The sequence below is a fragment of the Notolepis coatsorum genome (assembly GCF_963971535.1).
Source record: "Notolepis coatsorum genome assembly, chromosome: 9".
NCBI classification, from domain to species: Eukaryota; Metazoa; Chordata; class Actinopteri; order Aulopiformes; family Paralepididae; genus Notolepis; species Notolepis coatsorum.
Genome location: NC_140173.1, coordinates 57,731,757 through 57,752,383, shown reverse-complemented (window position 1 = coordinate 57,752,383; position 20,627 = coordinate 57,731,757). Strand labels below are relative to the sequence as shown.

General features: G+C 43.2%; 1 protein-coding gene across 1 annotated transcript in view; it reads right to left on the bottom strand.

The window, feature by feature from the left end:
• Window positions 1-656: 656 nt before the first annotated feature.
• LOC311234630 (ligand-dependent corepressor-like) overlaps window positions 657-20,627 on the bottom strand; it is a gene marked incomplete at its 3' end in the record, with an annotated part of 57,022 nt that continues 37,051 nt past the window's right edge. The window contains exons 2-7 of the mRNA XM_084321877.1: window positions 16,753-16,818; window positions 14,931-15,010; window positions 13,583-13,715; window positions 12,544-12,849; window positions 4,672-4,768; window positions 657-1,713 (exon numbers count right to left, since the gene is read on the bottom strand). Of these exons, the coding sequence (XP_084178003.1) occupies window positions 657-1,713; window positions 4,672-4,768; window positions 12,544-12,849; window positions 13,583-13,715; window positions 14,931-15,010; window positions 16,753-16,818 (1,739 nt within the window). The remainder of the gene's footprint in view (window positions 1,714-4,671; window positions 4,769-12,543; window positions 12,850-13,582; window positions 13,716-14,930; window positions 15,011-16,752; window positions 16,819-20,627) is intronic.

Genomic DNA, 20,627 nt, shown 5'->3' with positions numbered 1-20,627 from the left:
CTTCTGTCATCCAGTGTCTGTGGATAAGAGTGTGACGGGAGGCGATTACAAATAGGGGACGCCGCCTACTGGAATGCCTAATATACAAAAAGGAGGATTGACAAAAGTCTTAACTTTTGCACCACCTCAATATTCACACGGCTGAACGTGTACAACTGCGCGAAGCGTGTCCGCTTACTGTCGCACAAGAGTGCAAGTGGCTTTAAAACAAAGCCGCTGGCAGAGGACAGTAAGGGGCGCCACTGTCACACAGCATCATTTCATGTAGTTTCCAATTGCAAATGTGACATTTTCAGAGCCGAGGAGGACTAGTCTTGTATTCAAATTCACATGACTGGAATATATTTCTTTTCATGGAGTATGTTAAAAGTCCTTATATCGAGGGGAAAATCTGGTGGCAAAAAGGAGTGCAGTGAGACACTTGTAGTGTTAAAGACAAGTAGCCACTTAATAGTAGACTATATAAATACATGTATTAATGACCTATGATTGACAGGTCAAATTAAATTAAGTTAATTATAAGTGCTTTTTATTTATTCATTATATATATATATAAATCAACTCTTCCTCTGCCACTGTCTGGCAAATGCAACATTACCTTTATCAGGTTTAAAAACACATCTTAAGTACTGCAGTTTTGATTCGATGTCATTTCTTTACTCATCTGGGGACGGGGAGAGGCCTCCGCTAAGCGGATCTCTCCCGTTCTCTAGGGGCACGCCCTCTTCCTTCACCAGCCCAGTGTGCTGGAAGTTGGGGCCTCCCTCTTTCCCCTCGGAGGACTCCGACGTGTCCTGTTCCTCCGCCCGGCTGATCAGTCTCAGTTTCTTCTTGGGGGGGTGCTTGAGGGTCCCCAGGCGCTCCTTCACCTTGTACTCCAGGGTGCTGTGTGGGATCCCGTAGATCGACTGGGCTTTAGACACGCTCATCTTCCCACCCATCACCATTACGATGGCCTCCTCCAGCAGATCCGTGTTGTATTGCCGGTAACGCCCTCTCTTCTTCCTCGGCTGTTTGGAAGCCAGGTCCCCCTCCGGGTCAAAGGCGCCATAGTTGCCTCCCGCGGTGTGGCGGTCCGCGTCGTAAGCCCAGTAATCCCTTTCGGCGCCGAGGCCGTCAGAGGCTCTGTCGCTCCTCTTGCGGCCGTGCTTGGGCAGAATGGAGCGGAGCTTCTTGGCCAGACTGCTCTCACAGAGCGAGCCGTTGTGACTGGAGTGCTCGGAGGACAGAGAGCTCAGGGAGACGTCTGTCCCCGCGGACACGGCCCGCACCTGGGGGATCTTGAGGTCAAACGTTGGGGAGTGGGATAGGGAGAGGCCCTGGTCTCTGCCGGCCTCCTGGACGGCTCCCCTCCCGCAGGTCAGGGACTTGGGGAAGAGGCCGGCGGCCTCCAGCAGCCGGGGCAGGTCTTTGAGGTGCTCGCTAGCCTCGCTGTTGGCCCTGAGTTTGAGGAGGGCCCCGAAATGAGTCTTGGAGTTCCAGGATGTAGATCCATTTCTGGAGAGGTCAGAGGCTCTGGAGCAGTGGTTCTGGCTGGGAGGTGACTCTGGGTCGCTCTCCGGGGCCAGACCAACCTCCTCTTTGATGTGCAGCGAGTATGAGAGAGGCTGTGAAGGCTTATAATGGGCGGAGTGGCCGACACTCTCCCGCCTCCTCCCATCCTGCAGGCTCCTCATAAGCAGCCCGATTTGTCCGTCCGCTCTCAAGGATCGCCTGATTGGATGGAAGGAAATTGGGTGTAAGCAGAGCTTGCACAGTGCTTTTCAGTCTTTTTTCTAAGGAAGGATGGGTTGGGGAGGGGAGGATGTTGGCCACTCCTTTATTAGATGACCTTGCTTGGGTAACATCACTTGTGTTTGTTTTTTAAATATGTGTGGTCGTGCGTTGTTGTTGTTGCGTGTGCGTGCGTGTGTGGCGTTTAAGAACAAAAAAAAAGGCGTTTTGGGGGGGGGATTTGTTTATTCGTTTGCTTCGATGATCTCGTTTACAAAATTTTGCATCAACATAAACAATAAGGAAGAAAAAGGGAGGGGGGGGGGGAATCAAGGGAAAATAAATTCAATCAAAAATAGAAGAAAATAGAAGAGAAATTAAAATCAGAAAGAGTGATGTGTTCCAAAGAGGCTCTAGGAGGCATAGCCAGAGAGAGAGAGGAGGAGGAGCTGTTTGTCGTTTGCAGTAAAGCAGCCGGGCAGCTAACAGCGGAGGGAGGAGCAGGGCACAGAGTGACTATGTGTTACCGAATGACTAATGCGAGTATAGCCCTCGGCCCTGTGTGAGTGACGTTACCACTGAACAAGCACAGCAATAAAAGAGTAAGCCAGCAGACATGGGGGGTTCGTTTCTTTAAATAAATTAAATAGGACACAAAAGTCATCCGTAATACTGACTTCAGGAAAATACCCTCCTGTTACGCAAGAAGACAATGTTAACTAGAAACCTGACCGGTTACTGTGGTATAAGAACTAATAATAATAAAATATGATTAAATATATATATATACACACATACACATACAAGCTGATTCTTATTTCCTCAATATGGTGGATGTTAGACTGACATTATGACTGGTGATCAAGTGAAGTACTAATGTACAAATGAGAGACATCTATTCTGGAGAGGTTGTAAATAAAAATGTTTTAATAATAAATAAATAAAAGAAATACCCTTCAAGAAGGCTGTTTATGTGGATTTGATACATGTTAATAGGATATTCTTTAAGCGAGGCCTGCCCTTCCACGTCTAAATGCCTTCCCCCGGTCTTACGAGGAGATGCGTTTTCAAATAAGACGCTCGCCACTTTGAAATGTCAAATCTTGAGATGTAGCTTAGCTCCAGATGTAAAAAATATTTCATCCAGCAATGGCCCATATAGACAGTATACAATTATAATCACAGGCAATTTTATTCTGCCGAGAATGAGCCTCACATCAGATCACTTCAGATCCCACAGCAGAGGGGTGGGGGGGGCTGGGGTAAAGAAACTGGCGCTTCATTCATCCAAATTAAAATTGAATTACAGGCATGTTCAATTTCAAACGCACTAACATCCAGGCTGGAGTGTAATCATATCAAAAGGCTTTGCCCCCAAGGAAAACAGAGGAAAATTATGATTTAAAATATAATGGGACTCTAATTTCTTTTTTTAGATAGCTGTTTGAATACAAATCAAATTAAAACAAACTAAATTTAAATTTAAATAAAAACAGCATACTATCTCATGATATTATCAATGTTCATACATAGTCTCTAATATTATCAATGTTCATACATAGTATCTATTTAATATTATCAATGTTCAGAGTATCTAATAATATTATCAATGTGCATGCATAGTTAATAATATTATCAATGTTCGTCCAGAGTATCTAATAATATTATCAATGTTCATCCAGAATATCTAATGGTATTATCAATGTTCATCCATAGTATCTAATGATATTATCAATGTTCATCCAGAGTGTCTAATAATATTATCAATGCTAATCCAGATTATCTAATAATATTATCAATGTTCATCCAGAGTAACTAATGATATTATCAATGTTCATCCATAGTATCTAATGATATTATTATTATCAATGTTCATCCAGAGTATCTAATGGTATTATCAATGTTCAGTCTAACTCAGGCAGCATTTCTTTTTGGAAAAGTATGGAATTATTTCTATTTTACAACCAGTAAAACGTGATCTATGGTTAAAGCAGACAGCATGAGGAATATGAATGTTAATGAAAGGTGTTGAATCTCTGTCATCAAACAGGCAATAGGCATACTATAAATAAGATTGCACTGACGAGAAGACCCGCTATACTTTCAATTTAGGAAATTAATATGCATCTTGTGAGAATATAGCTTTCATCACTTGCACTATTAAAAGTATTCCATCGTTGACACACTGCTCCGAGTCATTGGTGCGACTCCTATACTGCATCAGCATCTAGTTAAATAGCGACTATATGGAAATGATCTACTTCATGGGTGTAAATCGGTTTTCAATCATTATATATCATCAAATTATTACTAAATTTTACTTTTTATTCCATGATCAGACCGGACAATGGTATCACAGATGAGATCTCATTGGCCATATTCACACGCCGGCCATTTTGCTCTTCCCACCCAGGGTGGGAACAAGAGTGGAAAGGGATCCCAATCTGAGCATGAGAGCAAATTGGCCGCTGTATGAATATGGTCAATGGAGAAGCAAAAACGACGTAAAGCTTAAAGGGGGAATGCTGCCGTTTCATTAATTCCTGTGTGATTGCTGGACCTTGCGCCACTCTCTCCTAAAACTAAAAAGAGCCTTCAAATGTGTGATCAGCTGGGTCTAAAATCTGGGGCTACACCACAGGCACTGAAGAGGCACTGGATTTTGTGGAGCCATGTAAATGTATGTCGAGTTATCCCAACCCAACTACAGTTTATATTCCAGACTTTAAACCTCATTTGGGTGTAGGAACTCACAAACATTCTAAGAGCCTACAAAGTCAATCCCTCATTCATTGCCTAGGGAGCAGCCGCCGATTTTACAACCAGGTGACGATGTAACTTTGAGAATAATTCTGTCTAGTTTTAACTGCCCTGGTGCAGATAACGTGAATTTGGAAATATAAAAGTGGCATTCCCCTTTAAGGACAGAGACCAATGGGAGAGAGGGAGACGTCTTACCCTTTCAGTGGTGTTGTAGCAGGAGAAAGGTAAGGGCTGTGGGCTGGTAGGCTGCTGCTGTGGCGGGTCTTTTTGAGAGACAAGTCCAGCACTCCATCTGAAAGAGAGGGAAAGACGAGAGGACAAGGGCTCACGGGTTAAAACCATGCGTTTCAAATGACACTTTGGAATTTTTAATACCACTTAGTGCAAAGTTTTATACCAATTTCACGACCCTACTAGCAAAAAGAATAACACAGAGACACTGAACTGGCGGCTGCACTCGAACGCCAATTCTTGTGCGTTCCAAAATCTCCCGCTAGCCCCGCAAAAAACAACAACTTGAATACAAAAACATTTCATATATTAAGATTATTTAATCTCCCGACAGCTGCAAATTAAATAAAAAACGTTTAATACCTTTTAACTCTTTCTCTGCCAGCTATTATCCTCATCCTGTAGTAAATGCGCCACGCTTTATATACCGGTAGGCATTTTCACTGTGTGTCGCAGTGTTTGCAGGGCTATATCTATATTCTAGCTATGGAGACAATACTATGGCTCATTTGACAGTAACTATCCCTCGTTCAACATGTGAAAAAGAAAAAAAAAATCATGTATACGTTCGCGTGTTATCCCGTCGTGAATATTGTATAGTTTCAGAGTGATCCTGGCTAATTCCTGAAAACGGTGCTATGGAGCAATATATGAATTTTGCTAAATGCGTTCGCGTTGCTCGCCTGGACATGCTACTGTTTCCAAATCAAAGGTATATAATAGGTATTATGTTTAATCATGAATGCATCAAAGGGGGGGGGGGGGGGGGTAGTTTTTTTATGCTCTGATCGTCGTCAACGGCATTCGTTTTGAATACGTTGATCGACTGGATCGATATGAAATAATTGTAGGATCAAGGTGGAATTGACATCAGATAGTCCTTACCTTTGATCGGGGTTATTCCAAAAAGAATATTCCAATTGTCTGATCGCGATTTCCAGTATTGATGTCCATCGGGTCCGCAACATAATCTGGCACAACACATGCATCGAAAGGCCATGGACGTGTTCCAATGTGATCGTGTGAACCGCTAGACTTGCCTGGACACGTGAACACTTAAGGCAACCAAATAAATAAATAAATAAAATAAAATAAATTGCACTTCCGCGTTTCTCTGATTGGCCGAGCACGCGCATGCGCATGAGCCACGACGCGCTCCTCAGAGGCAGGAATACTAAGCTCCCCCTTAAGCTCCAGGAGAGAGGAGAGAGACTGAAAACCCGCAGTTCTTGCCCGACTGATGGGAGCCGAATCCTGGATCCGATTTGTCTGATGAATACCCGCAAAACATGGAGGTCCCGAATGCATGGAAGTATTGATTGCGCCGTAACGAATCATTAAAAAAAGATACCATTAACTGGAATATGTTGTGCCTTTACACATATGTTGGTTTATGTAATTGGTTTGTCATGACCAACAAATAAAAATAAACGCGATTTACCCGGTGGCTACAACAACACACAGTGATGCATGTAGTCACTGTGTGTTGTTGTAGCCACCGGGTAAATCACGATTTTTTTATTTATTATTTATTTTATTATTATTATGAAACTGCGGGTTTTCAGCCTCTCTCCTCTCTCCTGGAGCTTAAGGGGGAGCTTAGTATTCCTGCCTCTGAGGAGCGCGTCATGGCTCATGCGCGCGGCCAATCAGAGAAACGCGGAAGTGTAAGTTGGTTGCCTTAAGTGTTCACGTGTCCAGGCAAGTCTAGCGGTTCACACGATCACATTGGAACACGTCCATGGCCCCTCGATGCATGTGTTGTGCCAGATTATGTTGCGGACCCGATGGACATCAATACTGGAAATCGCGATCAGACAATTGGAATATTCTTTTTGGAATAACCGACCGACCAGTGGGGGGCACATGCGAGCAACGCCCAGGAAGGGGAGGGGGGAAATTGGCATAACGACTAAATTGGGATGGGAGAAAAACACAGAAAAACAGGAGGTTTGAACTTCACAGGAAGTCCTTCATACCAACAGCCATCAGACTGTATAACGCCTCAATGTGCCTCACTGAGCACAGAGTAACAGTATAAATTCTTGTATATCTTCCAGTACATTTTACTGTATATTACTTTATATTTTCTTAGAATGTATATACATATTTTAGAATGTATATCTTTGACTGTATTCTTATTTCCCTCTGGATCAATAAAGTACTTCTATTAGGGATACTGATGGTTAACCGAATAACCATTAACAGCCAATAAGAAATGTGGCCGGCTAATCCTATGGGTTTAACAGTTAACAAGCTTAATTATCCTATTTCACAATGTCGTTACTGAAGAAAGACATAACGCATATTGCTGCTGTGTGAACCTGTCCTTGTTGGAAATTAAGAGCTCCAATTATCTTTGTAAATTGCCAAATACCGTATTGTTCCCAATATAAGAAACCCTGAAAAAGGATATCTTATATTAATAATAATAATAATAATAATAATAATAATAATAATAATAATAATAATAATAATAATATCTTAAATTTATATAGCGCCTTTCAGGAGACCCAATGCGCTTAACAGCTACGGGAAGGGGACAGGGAACAACGTAACAACTAAATAATAATCAAAAGGAAAGAAAGAAAGAAAACAAAAGAAAAAAAGGGCAAATCAGTCATTTACAAATTTGGTGAAAAGGTGTGTTTTGAATTGGGATTTGAAGGAGTAGGAATGTAGCACTAGGGATGTTTGGAGGGAGTGAGTTCCAGAGGGTGGGTGCGGCAACATGTTGGTGGTGGGGATGGAGAGGAGACCGGAGTCAGAGGACCGCATTCACACTCTAGAGATTTGTCTAGCGATTCTAACATCCGAGCCCAGTAATGTTGGATGATATACTGGCTAATCGGTGGTTTCAAAATTCTAACTTCAAAAGATCATGGTGATCAATGAGGCAGTCCAATTGAAATATAACCTATGTTTCTATTTTTCCACTAAATTATATTAGAAATAGGACTACCAGCAGGCTACAGGCTACTGTCTTCTACCATCATGCACTCTTCCACTAATTCAACTTCCTTGCCTATATTACTACCTACTATACTAATATGTCTCTACTACTATGCACTCAATACTGCAGCACCCAAGTTTCTGCACTGTTTGATGAACATTGTTACTCAGCTGTAAGAGTTGTGCCCTTCCTGCTGACCTGTCGTACAGAACTTGTAAGTCACTTTGGATAAAAGTGTCAGCTAAATTACTAGATGTAAATGTAGTTTATTTGAATAGGTTTAGGGTTAGTTTTATTTAAATAACTCAAGATAAATTTGTTTAAGTGTATATAGGATATTTATTTATTTTTGTGTATATAGGATAAAGACTTATCCTATATACACAGGCAGATTTAATTTAAAATATGTAAATATATACCTTGTTTTATTCAATGCGTTAGTATTACTGGTAGCCGCCCTACATTCTAGTCAGGTTATATTTATTTTCTTTGTAAAAAAAAAACTAAAACAAGATTTGATCTTCAACTTCTTATAATCTTCTTATATTCAGGTCAATATGGTAAAAGAAAAGGTCTTCAATTCAGCTGTAACCATATCTAACATCACATCAAAGCCTCTTCATCCATCAAACTTTAATTAAAAAATTCCGTTTGCTGATTTGAATAAGTCTACACACGCACACACACACACACACACACACACCTCTCTCCCACATACAGGGACATCTGACATGTCCAATTCCACTGGAACAGAGCGCAAAATATTTATGAACAATTCAGATAACGGCAGATGATGGGGGGGGGGGGGGGGTAATGTAGGCTCATCGATCCTAGGCAGCATTATGCGAACGCAGCTCTGATCCACCTCAGTGGTGCTCAATCTGGGGGCTGCGGACCAAAATACATGACATAAGATGAATATGCACTGTGTGAAATACAGTTATTGGGGGCCAGCCATGTGATGATGTGACAGTGTTCCAACATGACTCTAGGATGGAAATACGTGACGACTGTGGGGTTTAGTTTTTGGTTGACTGGATCAGGTCTGGATCAACACTTGTTTTGTCACGTGGCTCCATTTTGCCGTTTGGCGCTTCCCAGCCCAATCGGTACCGGGCGGTGGGCCAGAACTCAGTGAGTTGCAACAACTACACTACTAGCAAATACCCAAAAGTGTCCAAAAGTCTGAACTATTCCTTTAATGTTGGTCAGAAAAGTTAGAATCCCCAGTGCTGTGTGGTATGGTACAGTGCTGAGTAGGGCTGCCGCGGTTACCGCATTATCGCGGTATCGCCATCATGTCACACCCACCGTACCGCGTCTAGCTGATTACCGCATCACCGCATGTTTTTAAAAACATGTTTATAATAATAATTATAGTTGTGTATAGCCGATTTTATTCACGCCATGTGTTCGAAAGTTTCCACTCGCAGTTACGCAGTTAACATTCCGATCGAACCCCAGAACTTGTTTTGCTGCTACGGAAAGTTTTCTCTTTGAATCTGCTAAAAACATGGATCTTGTAGCGAAACCCAATCGAAGGGCATTCGTATGCCATAAATGCTGCCGTTTTGATCCCTAAAGACGGAGTGGTCACGGTTAGCGAGGACAGGTAAGTTCTGGTTCTGTTCTGGAGCAGTAGATATGCCATATTGTGTGTGTGTGTATATGTGTGCTGAGCGCAGTTGCCCAAGTTAACGTTAACAAGTTGGCTACGTGCTGTGTAACAGGTTGGTAGAATAAGCTAAAATGTACTCCTGGGCTGTGTTATGGTATGTGTTGAAGGATAGCCAGCTACACATAACGTTAGGGATTAAACTGTTGGCTATCTAATGTAACGATAGGGCTGAGTGAGCAGTTTAACTCTTGAGTAAGCCCCATGTAATAACCGAATCCATCACTAGCTTTAGCTGGTGTTAATTCGCTGGCCACTGGGTTGAACAAACGATTCCATGATGTTATTATCCGTTATGCAGATAGATAGGACAGTCAATTAATTCCTAGTTGGTTATTGAACCAAGCGTTTGGTTAACGTTAGCTACCGCGAGTCGCGACCAGCTGTTTCAAGAACAGCCAGCTGTTTCAACCAATATTCCTGCTGCAAAGTCGTCCTCTTTAACACAATCGCGGCCACTGGGATTAGTCTAATTAATCTCAAGAGGACCGGGAAATGTAAACAGACATGGGGCTGTTTGTAGAGCTAAATCTATACTTTATAGTATTGCTATCTGTCCATTCTCATTGTCAATTGAGTCCATAAACCGTCCCTTCAAAATGGCTTAAAGAAGAAAAAAAATCATCAATACGTTCTCATTTTATAGCGCCGTGAATATAAGCCTTATACGGGATTTGGTCTAGTATATTTTCTGGAAGGCTAGATATAGGGCTAATAGCTGCTAACGTTATATCCAATGGCATTTCCGTTTTACAGATGCTACAGAAATAACTCAAACTGCATATGATCGGCACGATCCTCAAGCATGTATGCATGAAAGGGGGGGGGGCGGGGGCGGGGACGTTGTTTCTGATTATTGATTACCAATAACCGCGTTAGCCTCATAGGCCGAACGCCTGGTTGAGTATCATAATAATGCCCGATTGGGCTGCACTTTACGTGAAAAAGATCTTACCGTGGTCCGGTGGGATCCCCCCCGAGCATTTCCCCGTTATCGATCGCCATCTGGTAGATCGATATGTCCATTGGCTGATGATAAATCCACTTATTGCATGGTGAAATCTGCGATGCAAAACGTAATCCAAGGTACAGGCTACACATCCAGAATCCAGCTACTGGAAACTAAAAAAAAAGGTCCAAAAAAAGAATGCTCCCTTCAGCCACAGTGCACACTGCATTATCGCGATAGCGCCCCTAAGAGGATCTGGCCGGTATTGCACCTTCTCGAATTCAAAGAATAGGGTAAATCTGCAGTGCAGCTCAGCGACCTTGAATAAGTTATTAATATGGAATAAAAGCAATAACAACTTGCCGCGGATATATCCGTGCTTCTGTCCACAACGGGTGGAATCGAAACACGGAGATCTCCGTGCTTGGGCGGGATAGTGTTAATGACAACACTGGAATAAAGATAGACATTTAACGTTAGACTAGAGGCTATAAAGAATAGACTACTACAGAAATAAATGCATTCGGAAAGTTTATTTAGGAACCAATTATTTTAGCATTACATTTGCGGTTACCGCAGCGGTTTGAATGGCTTCGCTAATTTGTGCGGTAAGGAAAAAATCAATACCGTGGCAGCCCTAGTGCTGAGTGGTGTGGTACAGTGCTGTGTGGTACAGTGCTGTGTGGTACAGTGATGTGTGGTACAGTGCTGTGTGGTACAGTGATGTGTGGTACAGTGCTGTGTGGTACAGTGATGTGTGGTACAGTGCTGTGTGGTACAGTGCTGTGTGGTACAGTGATGTGTGGTACAGTGCTGTGTGGTACAGTGCTGTGTGGTACAGTGCTGAGTGGTACAGTGCTGTGTGGTACAGTGCTGAGTGGTACAGTGCTGAGTGGTACAGTGCTGAGTGGTACAGTGCTGTGTGGTACAGTGCTGAGTGGTACAGTGCTGAGTGGTGTGGTACAGTGCTGAGTGGTACAGTGCTGTGTGGTACAGTGCTGTGTGGTACAGTGCTGAGTGGTACAGTGCTGAGTGGTACAGTGCTGAGTGGTACAGTGCTGAGTGGTGTGGTACAGTGCTGTGTGGTACAGTGCTGTGTGGTACAGTGCTGAGTGGTACAGTGCTGAGTGGTACAGTGCTGAGTGGTATGGTACAGTGCTGTGTGGTACAGTGCTGTGTGGTACAGTGCTGAGTGGTACAGTGCTGAGTGGTACAGTGCTGAGTGGTACAGTGCTGTGTGGTACAGTGCTGAGTGGTACAGTGCTGAGTGGTACAGTGCTGAGTGGTATGGTACAGTGCTGTGTGGTACAGTGCTGAGTGGTATGGTACAGTGCTGAGTGGTACAGTGCTGAGTGGTATGGTACAGTGCTGTGTGGTACAGTGCTGAGTGGTACAGTGCTGAGTGGTATGGTACAGTGCTGTGTGGTACAGTGCTGTGTGGTACAGTGCTGAGTGGTACAGTGCTGTGTGGTACAGTGCTGAGTGCTATGTGGTACAGTGCTGTATGGTACAGTGCTGTGTGGTACAGTGATATGTGGTACAGTGCTGTGTGGTACAGTGCTGTGTGGTACAGTGCTGAGTGGTACAGTGCTGAGTGGTATGGTACAGTGCTGTGTGGTACAGTGCTGTGTGGTACAGTGCTGAGTGGTACAGTGCTGTGTGGTACAGTGCTGAGTGGTACAGTGCTGAGTGCTATGTGGTACAGTGCTGTATGGTACAGTGCTGTGTGGTACAGTGATATGTGGTACAGTGCTGTGTGGTACAGTGCTGTGTGGTACAGTGCTGAGTGGTACAGTGCTGAGTGGTGTGGTACAGTGCTGTGTGGTACAGTGCTGTGTGGTACAGTGCTGTGTGGTACAGTGCTGAGTGGTGTGGTACAGTGCTGTGTGGTACAGTGCTGTGTGGTACAGTGCTGTGTGGTACAGTGCTGAGTGGTGTGGTACAGTGCTGTGTGGTACAGTGCTGTGTGGTACAGTGCTGAGTGGTGTGGTACAGTGCTGTGTGGTACAGTGCTGAGTGGTGTGGTACAGTGCTGTGTGGTACAGTGCTGTGTGGTACAGTGCTGAGTGGTGTGGTACAATGCTGAGTGGTACAGTGCTGAGTGGTACAGTGCTGTGTGGTACAGTGCTGTGTGGTACAGTGCTGAGTGGTGTGGTACAGTGCTGTGTGGTACAGTGCTGTGTGGTACAGTGCTGAGTGGTGTGGTACAGTGCTGTGTGGTACAGTGCTGTGTGGTGTGGTACAGTGCTGTGTGGACACCTTGCTCAGTGGGCCCAGCCGGGGGCTTCTTGATGGTGAGGTCCAGCGGGGAGTCCTGGTCGGCCATGAGGAGCTTGCTGAGGACGGGGTTCTGGTTGTGTGCGGATGCAGCTACAGTGGCCCCAGGGCTGGTGGCGGGGGAGGGCGGGCGTGGCAGGCTTTGGTCGGAGGGGGACTGGGGGTCCGGGATGCTGTCCTGAGAGGAGCTGCTTTTTGAGGTATATTCGGCGGCAAACTGGCGGATCATTCTCTGCATGATCTCTCTGGCCACTAGAGGGATGTGGGGGTCTGAGAAGCTGGGGATGTCTGGGAACAAGCAGGACATCAGGAGAAACGGTTACGGCTCTGGTCACAATGGACGCCTTTTTGAACATGCCCCTTTTCTAGCGTTTTCTGTGGTTTTGTCACACGTCTCCTCCAAACTATGCACCTCGATTTTTGGAAGCAACACTTTTTCGGGGTGCTCTTGGTTGAAATGTTTTACTTTAGCCACGGAGTGCACATGGAGGAATTACAAATCTGAGGTATCTGAAGAGAAATCGACAGCTGTCGATGTTGAAAATGTAGCAATAGTTGCCAACGTTAGTTAGCGTTAGCTATCAACGCTAACAGTAGTAATATATGTAACTTATGTAACATTAGCTGAGGTAGCAACAGTAATCAGTAGTAATGTATGTAACTTATGTAACGTTAGCTGAGGTAGCAACAGTAATCAGTAGTAATGTAATGTAACTTATGTAACGTTAGCTGAGGTAGCAACAGTAATCAGAGGTATCGTTCGTTGTGCCCTGTGCACTTTAGATTCTCTTTGTACACCGCCTCGCGTTTGAGCGTAAGAAAAAGACGTCCAATCTGATCACAGCCTAGGCCTACTTGTGTTTTACCTGTTTAAAAAAACACAACTAACACATGGAATAATAACATAAAAGTCACACTTGACTCATGACCTACATTATTATTAAAGAGTAATAATAGTGTGAGAAAATTATGCATATGACCCTTATTTTGTCATGTCCATGAGTGGTAGAACTATACTCACCTTTTCTGTAGAGGACTGCATTGAGAAATTCTTCTGCTTGCTTCTCTAGTCTGTTGATTTTGATCTGGTCTTTAACCAGGAGAGGTTTTGGTGTATCGTTAAGTCCCCGGTTGCTTAAGCCAACCAAGTGCTCCTGAGACATGACAAAAGAAAACAAGTTTATTTTAATAATATAGTAACAGGGTATCTGCAGGTTACAAGTTCAATTCAAGACTTTTTAAGACACACTGAACTGGCAGCTGTACTTAAATTTGTGCGTGTTCCGTACAAACTCTTGCCAGACGCACCAAGCTCCCGGTAGCAAAAAAACAACGACTTGAATACAAAAACATTTCATATATTTAATATGATTTCATCTACCGACAGCCAGGGTGAACCCCCCCCCCAAACATTTAATACATGTGTAAATTACATTTTAAACGTAAAACGACGTGGCTTCAATATCAGACAAAGTAATTCAGTAGTTATGAACAGTGTCTATGAATAAGTTTGCCCAATTTCCATCCATTAGATCTCATATCTCTGCTGCTGATGATCAAGAGCCTCTCTGTTGGTCCTAAGTCATATAATATGCACTTTAAAACGTTGCGAGTTGAAATCAATCAAGGCCTGTGCCTTGTGTCTGTCCTAATGTCTCTACGTCCATCTACTACCATCCTGTCACTACTATAAAGTAACTACTGTGTCTGTTTTGAAGTTTACTCAATGTATCTATTACCAAGGCTTAGTCACAGGAAGTAAACAACTACTGGGGCTCACAAGGGACCAGAACGTCCACATCAACATCGTCAATGTCCACACCTTTTTTCTAAAGACCTGAATTCCATCCCCTAGTCCAGCGGTTCCAAAACTTTTTTGGCCATGCACCCCCTGTCACCTCCCGACCTAGCTGACGCACCCCCAATGGGTTTCTGTTAGAATTTTTTTTTGCTGGTCTCCGTGCACATATTTTATTTTTTATTTTATCTCTTCCCACGGCGACTATGTATAGGGAATTTCCTTATTTAATTAAAATGTTCATGACAACATGGATGCATGTACTCTGCCAGCATGTTTAATATCCATAATACTAAAGGTTTGACTAAGATTTGTATGAAATTTTATTGTTTATAAAAAAAACAAAAAAAAAAACACCATTAGTCTTTTCATGTCACGCACCACCTAGAGGGTGCTCGCGCACCACAGTTTGGGAACCACTGCCCTAGTCCATTGATCAATCTGCATGACATTTTCAAAACTCCCTCAAGCCCTATAACCATCACACTGTTATGTAGCATCTAAGAGCAGAAATTCCATTAAATGGTCTAAAAGATTGAAGATTGAAACAGCTAAAAACAGGAAGTCTTACCTTCACTTTGTCTCGTTTCAAGCAGCAGAACAGACAGTTTTCGTCAAAGGACCAATCAGACACCGCTTCAGGCTCACAATCTGTGGATCCATGGGAAAAAGAAACAGTTCATATAAACCTAAAACCTTCAGATGTCAGGAGGCTCTTCTGCATCTGTTCCACTAAGATCGTGGGGAATTATGCGGCTTTAACCTTCTATTGTGTTGTTGTGAAAGGGTTAACCCTTTGTCGTGTGGCAGTGAAAGGGTTAACCTTCTGTATTGTCGCAGTGAAAGGGTTAACCCTTTGGTAGTGTGGTAGTGAAAGGGTTAACATGCAAGTGGGCCACACTGCAGTGCATTATTTAGGCTTATATGTAACTACAACCTCTGCCGGGTGGAATGATGTGGTGATATGATGGAATACTGATAACATAGAGCAGAAGAACAGGGGGGGGGGTATTGAAACAGTTGACTGATATGCATCTTAAAACACAGCAGTAAAAAGGGAACATAAAATGGCATCATTTCAGATAATATCAGCTCCAGTGAACAAGCCTCTGCTATGGGCGGTTGCCATGGAAATCGAATTGCTTCCTATACATTTCTGTAGCCTAACCTTCAGCAAGGCTGAGGCCCTTTTTATAGATCTCCCAAGACTAGCCTGTAGCCCGTGTTACACAGTGTCTCACAGAAATCAGTATCAAATTACTGATTATATATATAATTAATTATATATTAATTAGATTAATCCTCAAACCAAGTTTTGACCCAAATGCCACATTTAGGTATCAGTATCAGTTAGGCCAATGTCTGAGTGAAAACATACCACTCATCTTATTTAGTTAGGGGTTTTGCCTCTGTAACAATCTCTCTGCAGTTATACTAGGCTAGTGGCTTCGAAGACACAGCTTGAAAAATAGACTAATATATTCCAATATACGTATATTTAAAAAGCAATTTAAAAACCTGTAATGCCCTGAATTTGCTTTCAGGCTTAATGCTGTATACTGTTCTGGCCCGGTCTAACTAACATCCCTCATGCCCACAGACAGCATCTGTCCACGTGTAGGTTAGCGCTCGCTATTTATTTATTTATTTCTTATTTAAAGCATGCGTGGCCCGTAACAAAAGGCTTTTTGCCTCTCAGCAAGTTTAGACTGAATAAGGACATTTAATTCATACGTGTCACAGCACATTTATCTTTTTAAAGAATGCTGGGAAGGCTCTTTTCTTCTTTTTTTTTTTTTGCCAAATGACCGGTATTGTCCAAGGCCCCACTTGGTCATAATATACAATGCCTTCTAGCAGAACATGTCATAAAAGAAAATCCAAATAATGCCCACTATTGTCTCATTAGCATCATCCCGTTCATGTGTTGTCAAAATGTCTGCAGAAACTGTAGACTTTTTATTCTGGCCGCCCGCCATCCAAAACACCAACTTCATACGAGGACAAAGCATCTTCTCTCCGCCGGGCCAGAGAGAATGTCTTGTGGAGTGAATGTCGAGCGGCACCAGATGGTACAATGGAGCAGCATTGTTTGGATGGGCAGATATGATATGCACTTGCACTACTAAAACTCTTACAGTTATCATTTTACACTCGTCCAAAAGCCTAACCGGGGGAGCCCGCTATGACTTAAGCTGAGCCTAAGCTCAAACCGCCCTTAAACCGAGCTTCGTTTGGTCGTGAACACCTCTTTAACCCTTTCACTACCGAAGGTTAACCCTTTCACGACCACACTACAGACGCTTAACAGTCTGTAGTGTGGTAGTGAAAGGTTAACCTTCGGTAGTGTGGTGGTTAGTGAAAGGGTTAAGAGAGAAAACGCCTTTACTTACCTTTAAATAATCTTAGGTCTTCTGCAAGCCCTGGACCAAACAGACCTTCTAGGATGCTCTCAAAACCTGAGGAATAAAAAATGTAAACACCATGAATAAGTAGGCCTAATGCGTGAACCACAGAAGCGGCCAACGGGATGCGGTTTGGGCCCGTCATTACATTCAGGCCCGGTTCTGAAACCAACAGGAAGGCAGACTGAAACCACACGACTGGCTGCAAAAGAAGCCAACTCAATTCCCACCCAAGGGCCCAAATTAATTTGCCATCCTCAAAAAAGATCAATTAGGGCCTACTCTACTGAACATCACTGACATTCTGTGTGATTATGCCCTATCCATACAAGCAGGCTCGTCTTCGCCGTTCCATTTCATCTCGACAGCCCCCCTCAGCAAATCTCCCCTCCTATTAAAAACACACACTATGAGCGTTCACCGCTGATTTTACTTCCAACAGTAAATACATACACTCCATCTCCCTGTTGCCAGGCAACTGAGGCAACTATAGAGTTGGGAGTACTTGCATGTTGCATCGCTAAAAAAAGAAAAAAAAGACAGAAACCACCAGTCTTGCTAGGTAGGTGAGGAGACGCCATCTCTCGCCAGCACTATAATGAGGCAGGTAATTGGCCGTTCTTGACCATAGCTGTAAAAACAGGTAAAGATTGAGAACAGCGGACGCTCCTCAGCTTCGCCCAAAAAGTGCCGGCCTTTGTAACAATCAGATGATCGCACCGACTGGCTACATGTTACAAAATGTTGAGGATCTATAGTGTGAATGTGCGTTATGCTTCATGTTTTGATTTGTGACTACCATAGTCTTAAATGGGAATGTGGGCGGTTTGAGCTACAGATGTGTATCAGTGATAATCAAACCGTAAAAAAAAGAGGCCTATTGGGATGTTCCATCCTAATGTGAAAAACTGTGATTTGATGTTCTGTGCCTATTTTATGTCTGCACCTTTTTGGAAATACTCATTTTATGCCATGCTCATTTTGTATGCCTGTATTTTTTGCTGCTGTGAAGCACTTTGAGCTACAATTCTTCTATGAAAGGTGCTATACAAAGTTTATTATTATAAGCTTTAAGTCGTCGCCGACAAGACGGCTGTAGCCTAGTGTTGTTAAAAATATAGATTTTTCTATACATATCTATTCTGAATATTTAAAAACAGTTTCAATACTAATTTCCCGCAATATCGATACTTTCTGCACTATCGATACCAGCTAGCGTTCTCTGCGCTGTCTTCTCTCCTACAGCAAGTTGTTGACACACGCACACATACGCTGCTGGGGCATTGCCCCTCCCCCCTCCCCTCACGGACCTGTCTTATCAACACAAATCCTCTCATTCACTCCAAGTGCAGAGCCTCGACAGCTCTTTCAACATCACTGAAGCATTAAACAAAATGGTCCAGTAAACGATTAACTTTAGTTTAATACATGAGGCGTTGTCTAACGTTATCTAGCTGGCTATCTACTGATAGCTCATTATATCAACTAGTGATGCACGATATATCGGCCGCCGATATAATATCGGCCGATATGGCCGTTTTTTTTACACATCGGTATCGGTCCGATATCAAGATAGGGCCGATATTTATATATAAAAAAATATTTTTTTTTTCTTTTTACATGTTTTGGCCTTAACACTTTAACTGCCGAAGGTTAAATTCATGATATACCATCCCTTGCCAGCTCTATTTGTCTATGGAGAAGTTCCCCTTCTTTGCAGGGCTATAACTTTTTTAATTCTATTGCTAGATTGCCATTATTAGAGCCCATTCAATGTCCTATATGTATTGTTCAGGGTGTATGAACGTTAAACTTTTTCATTCACATATTCATACTAGAATATGGTCTAAAGTATAGGGTTAGGGCGAGCGATCTATTATCGAGTGTTTCAAGATGGAGTCGCGGGAGCTATAGAGAGTGGCCGGACCACATTTGGATGAGTACTTCCGGTTCAAAGGGTGACTTCCTGTTGGGCGATCTGCCGATCGGCCACCAGATGGCGCTCTTGAACCGCTAGAGGGTTGAGAGGAGGCCAGCACTGTGTCTCAGGGCTGCGGAGGAAAAATATGATTTCGATCACAGATTTTTGAAAAATTGATATTAAAGACGAGTTAGGGCGTCCTCGGCAACTTGAGCATGGCTAGGAAAGACGCCTAAACACGTTTTCGGCACTTAAAGTGTTAAATAGTTTCATTTCTGAAAATAAGTTACAAAAGTAAAAAAAATTATGCGTTTTGGAAAATAGCTCTTTATTTGATTATCATAAAAAAGTGTTTTCTATACAGAGATATCGACATCGGTAAATATCGGTATCGGCCAGAACAGCAATATTAATATCGGTTATCGGTATCGGCCACAATTTTCACATCGGTGCATCACTAATATAAACGGCTGATAACATCATTGGCGTTCGTTGTTGCAGGCTTGCAGCTGTTGGCTAGCTATCGTTCTTCCGTTGGCTAACGTTAGCTACTAGCTAGCTAATAGTGGCTGGCTGGCTACCTTTTAATTCGCAATGGAGTGGCTAGCTAACTAACTTACAAATCGATGTGATTGGCAGAGACCGTATTTTGTACGGTTGGCTGGATTGGGGGTAGCCAGCTGGCTAGCTGGCAGTTTGTAGTGCAGTAGCTGGCTGGATAGCTGTTGTATTGTATTGTAGGTTAAGGGTAGCCAGCTAGCTGGCTGGCAGTTCGTAGTGCAGTACGTTGGCCAATATAGCTGTAACTGAACGCCAATGATGCTAGCCTTATGAGTTTCAGTTAATAGAAAAATACTTGACTATAATGGTCAGAAGTAAATTAACTTCGATGCTGTTATGATTAACACGCAGTACTATTAACTTTACATAATTTCTAGGATTAGATCATTTAGTTATTTTTAAATGTCTGATCTAAAAAAAAAAAACTGTATTATCTTTTCCCCCCTTCTTTTTCCGTTTTTTCTCCCCTCCCAATGTTAGTCGTTTCCCAATTCCCACCCCCTTCCTGGTCGTTGCGCACTCTACCCCCTACCGTCGGTCTGGGAGTGCGGCGACCGGAGACTATCACATGCTTCCTTTGACACATGTGTAGCCAGCACATGTGCACCTACATGTGCAGCGCGGACTCTCACTGGGAGTGTAACGTGTGGAAGGTCACACTACCTCTCCCAGATCCTTCCCTTGCAGGCGCCCCGACCGAACTGTAGGAGTTGCCGTTTACAACGACCAGGACCCACCCACGCCGGCTTCCCACCCGCTAACACTGCCAATTGTGTTAGTATGGGCGGTCGGCCAAGCCGGAGGCACCAGAGCCGGATTCGATCCCACTGGCTCTGTGGTGGTAGACAGACGCTTGGTTCGCTGCGCTACCCGGCCGCCCATAAACAAAGAGTTTTAAAAGTGTTATACTTATCTTCTCTTATAGTACCAGAGAGAAGCTGAGGAGAATCGACCAGCAACAAAAGCTAAATAATTTTTTTTTTTATTTATAATCTTTTTATTTTTACATTTCAAGATTTAAAATGTTTCCCTGTGGTATCGAAAATGGTTTCGAATATCAATACTTTTCAAGGTATCGTATCGAAGTTAGAAATTACAGTATGGTGACATCTCTACTGTAGCCTGGCGGTTCCAGCTGAAACACACAAGTGCATATAACACACGATGTCGTGCAAAGTCTGCTCACTGCCATAGGGTCAGCAGTGGAGCCTCCGAAACTACTCTGCACGTTTATCCAAGCGCAAAAGAGGTCAGAGCAAGAGGCAACATCCGTCTACTGAACCGCATCCTAAATCACAGCACCAGAGCTCGCCCTGCTCCAAAAACCAGACAAACCTCATTAGCCCAGCCATTTAGGCATGACAGAAAAAAGAAAAACAAG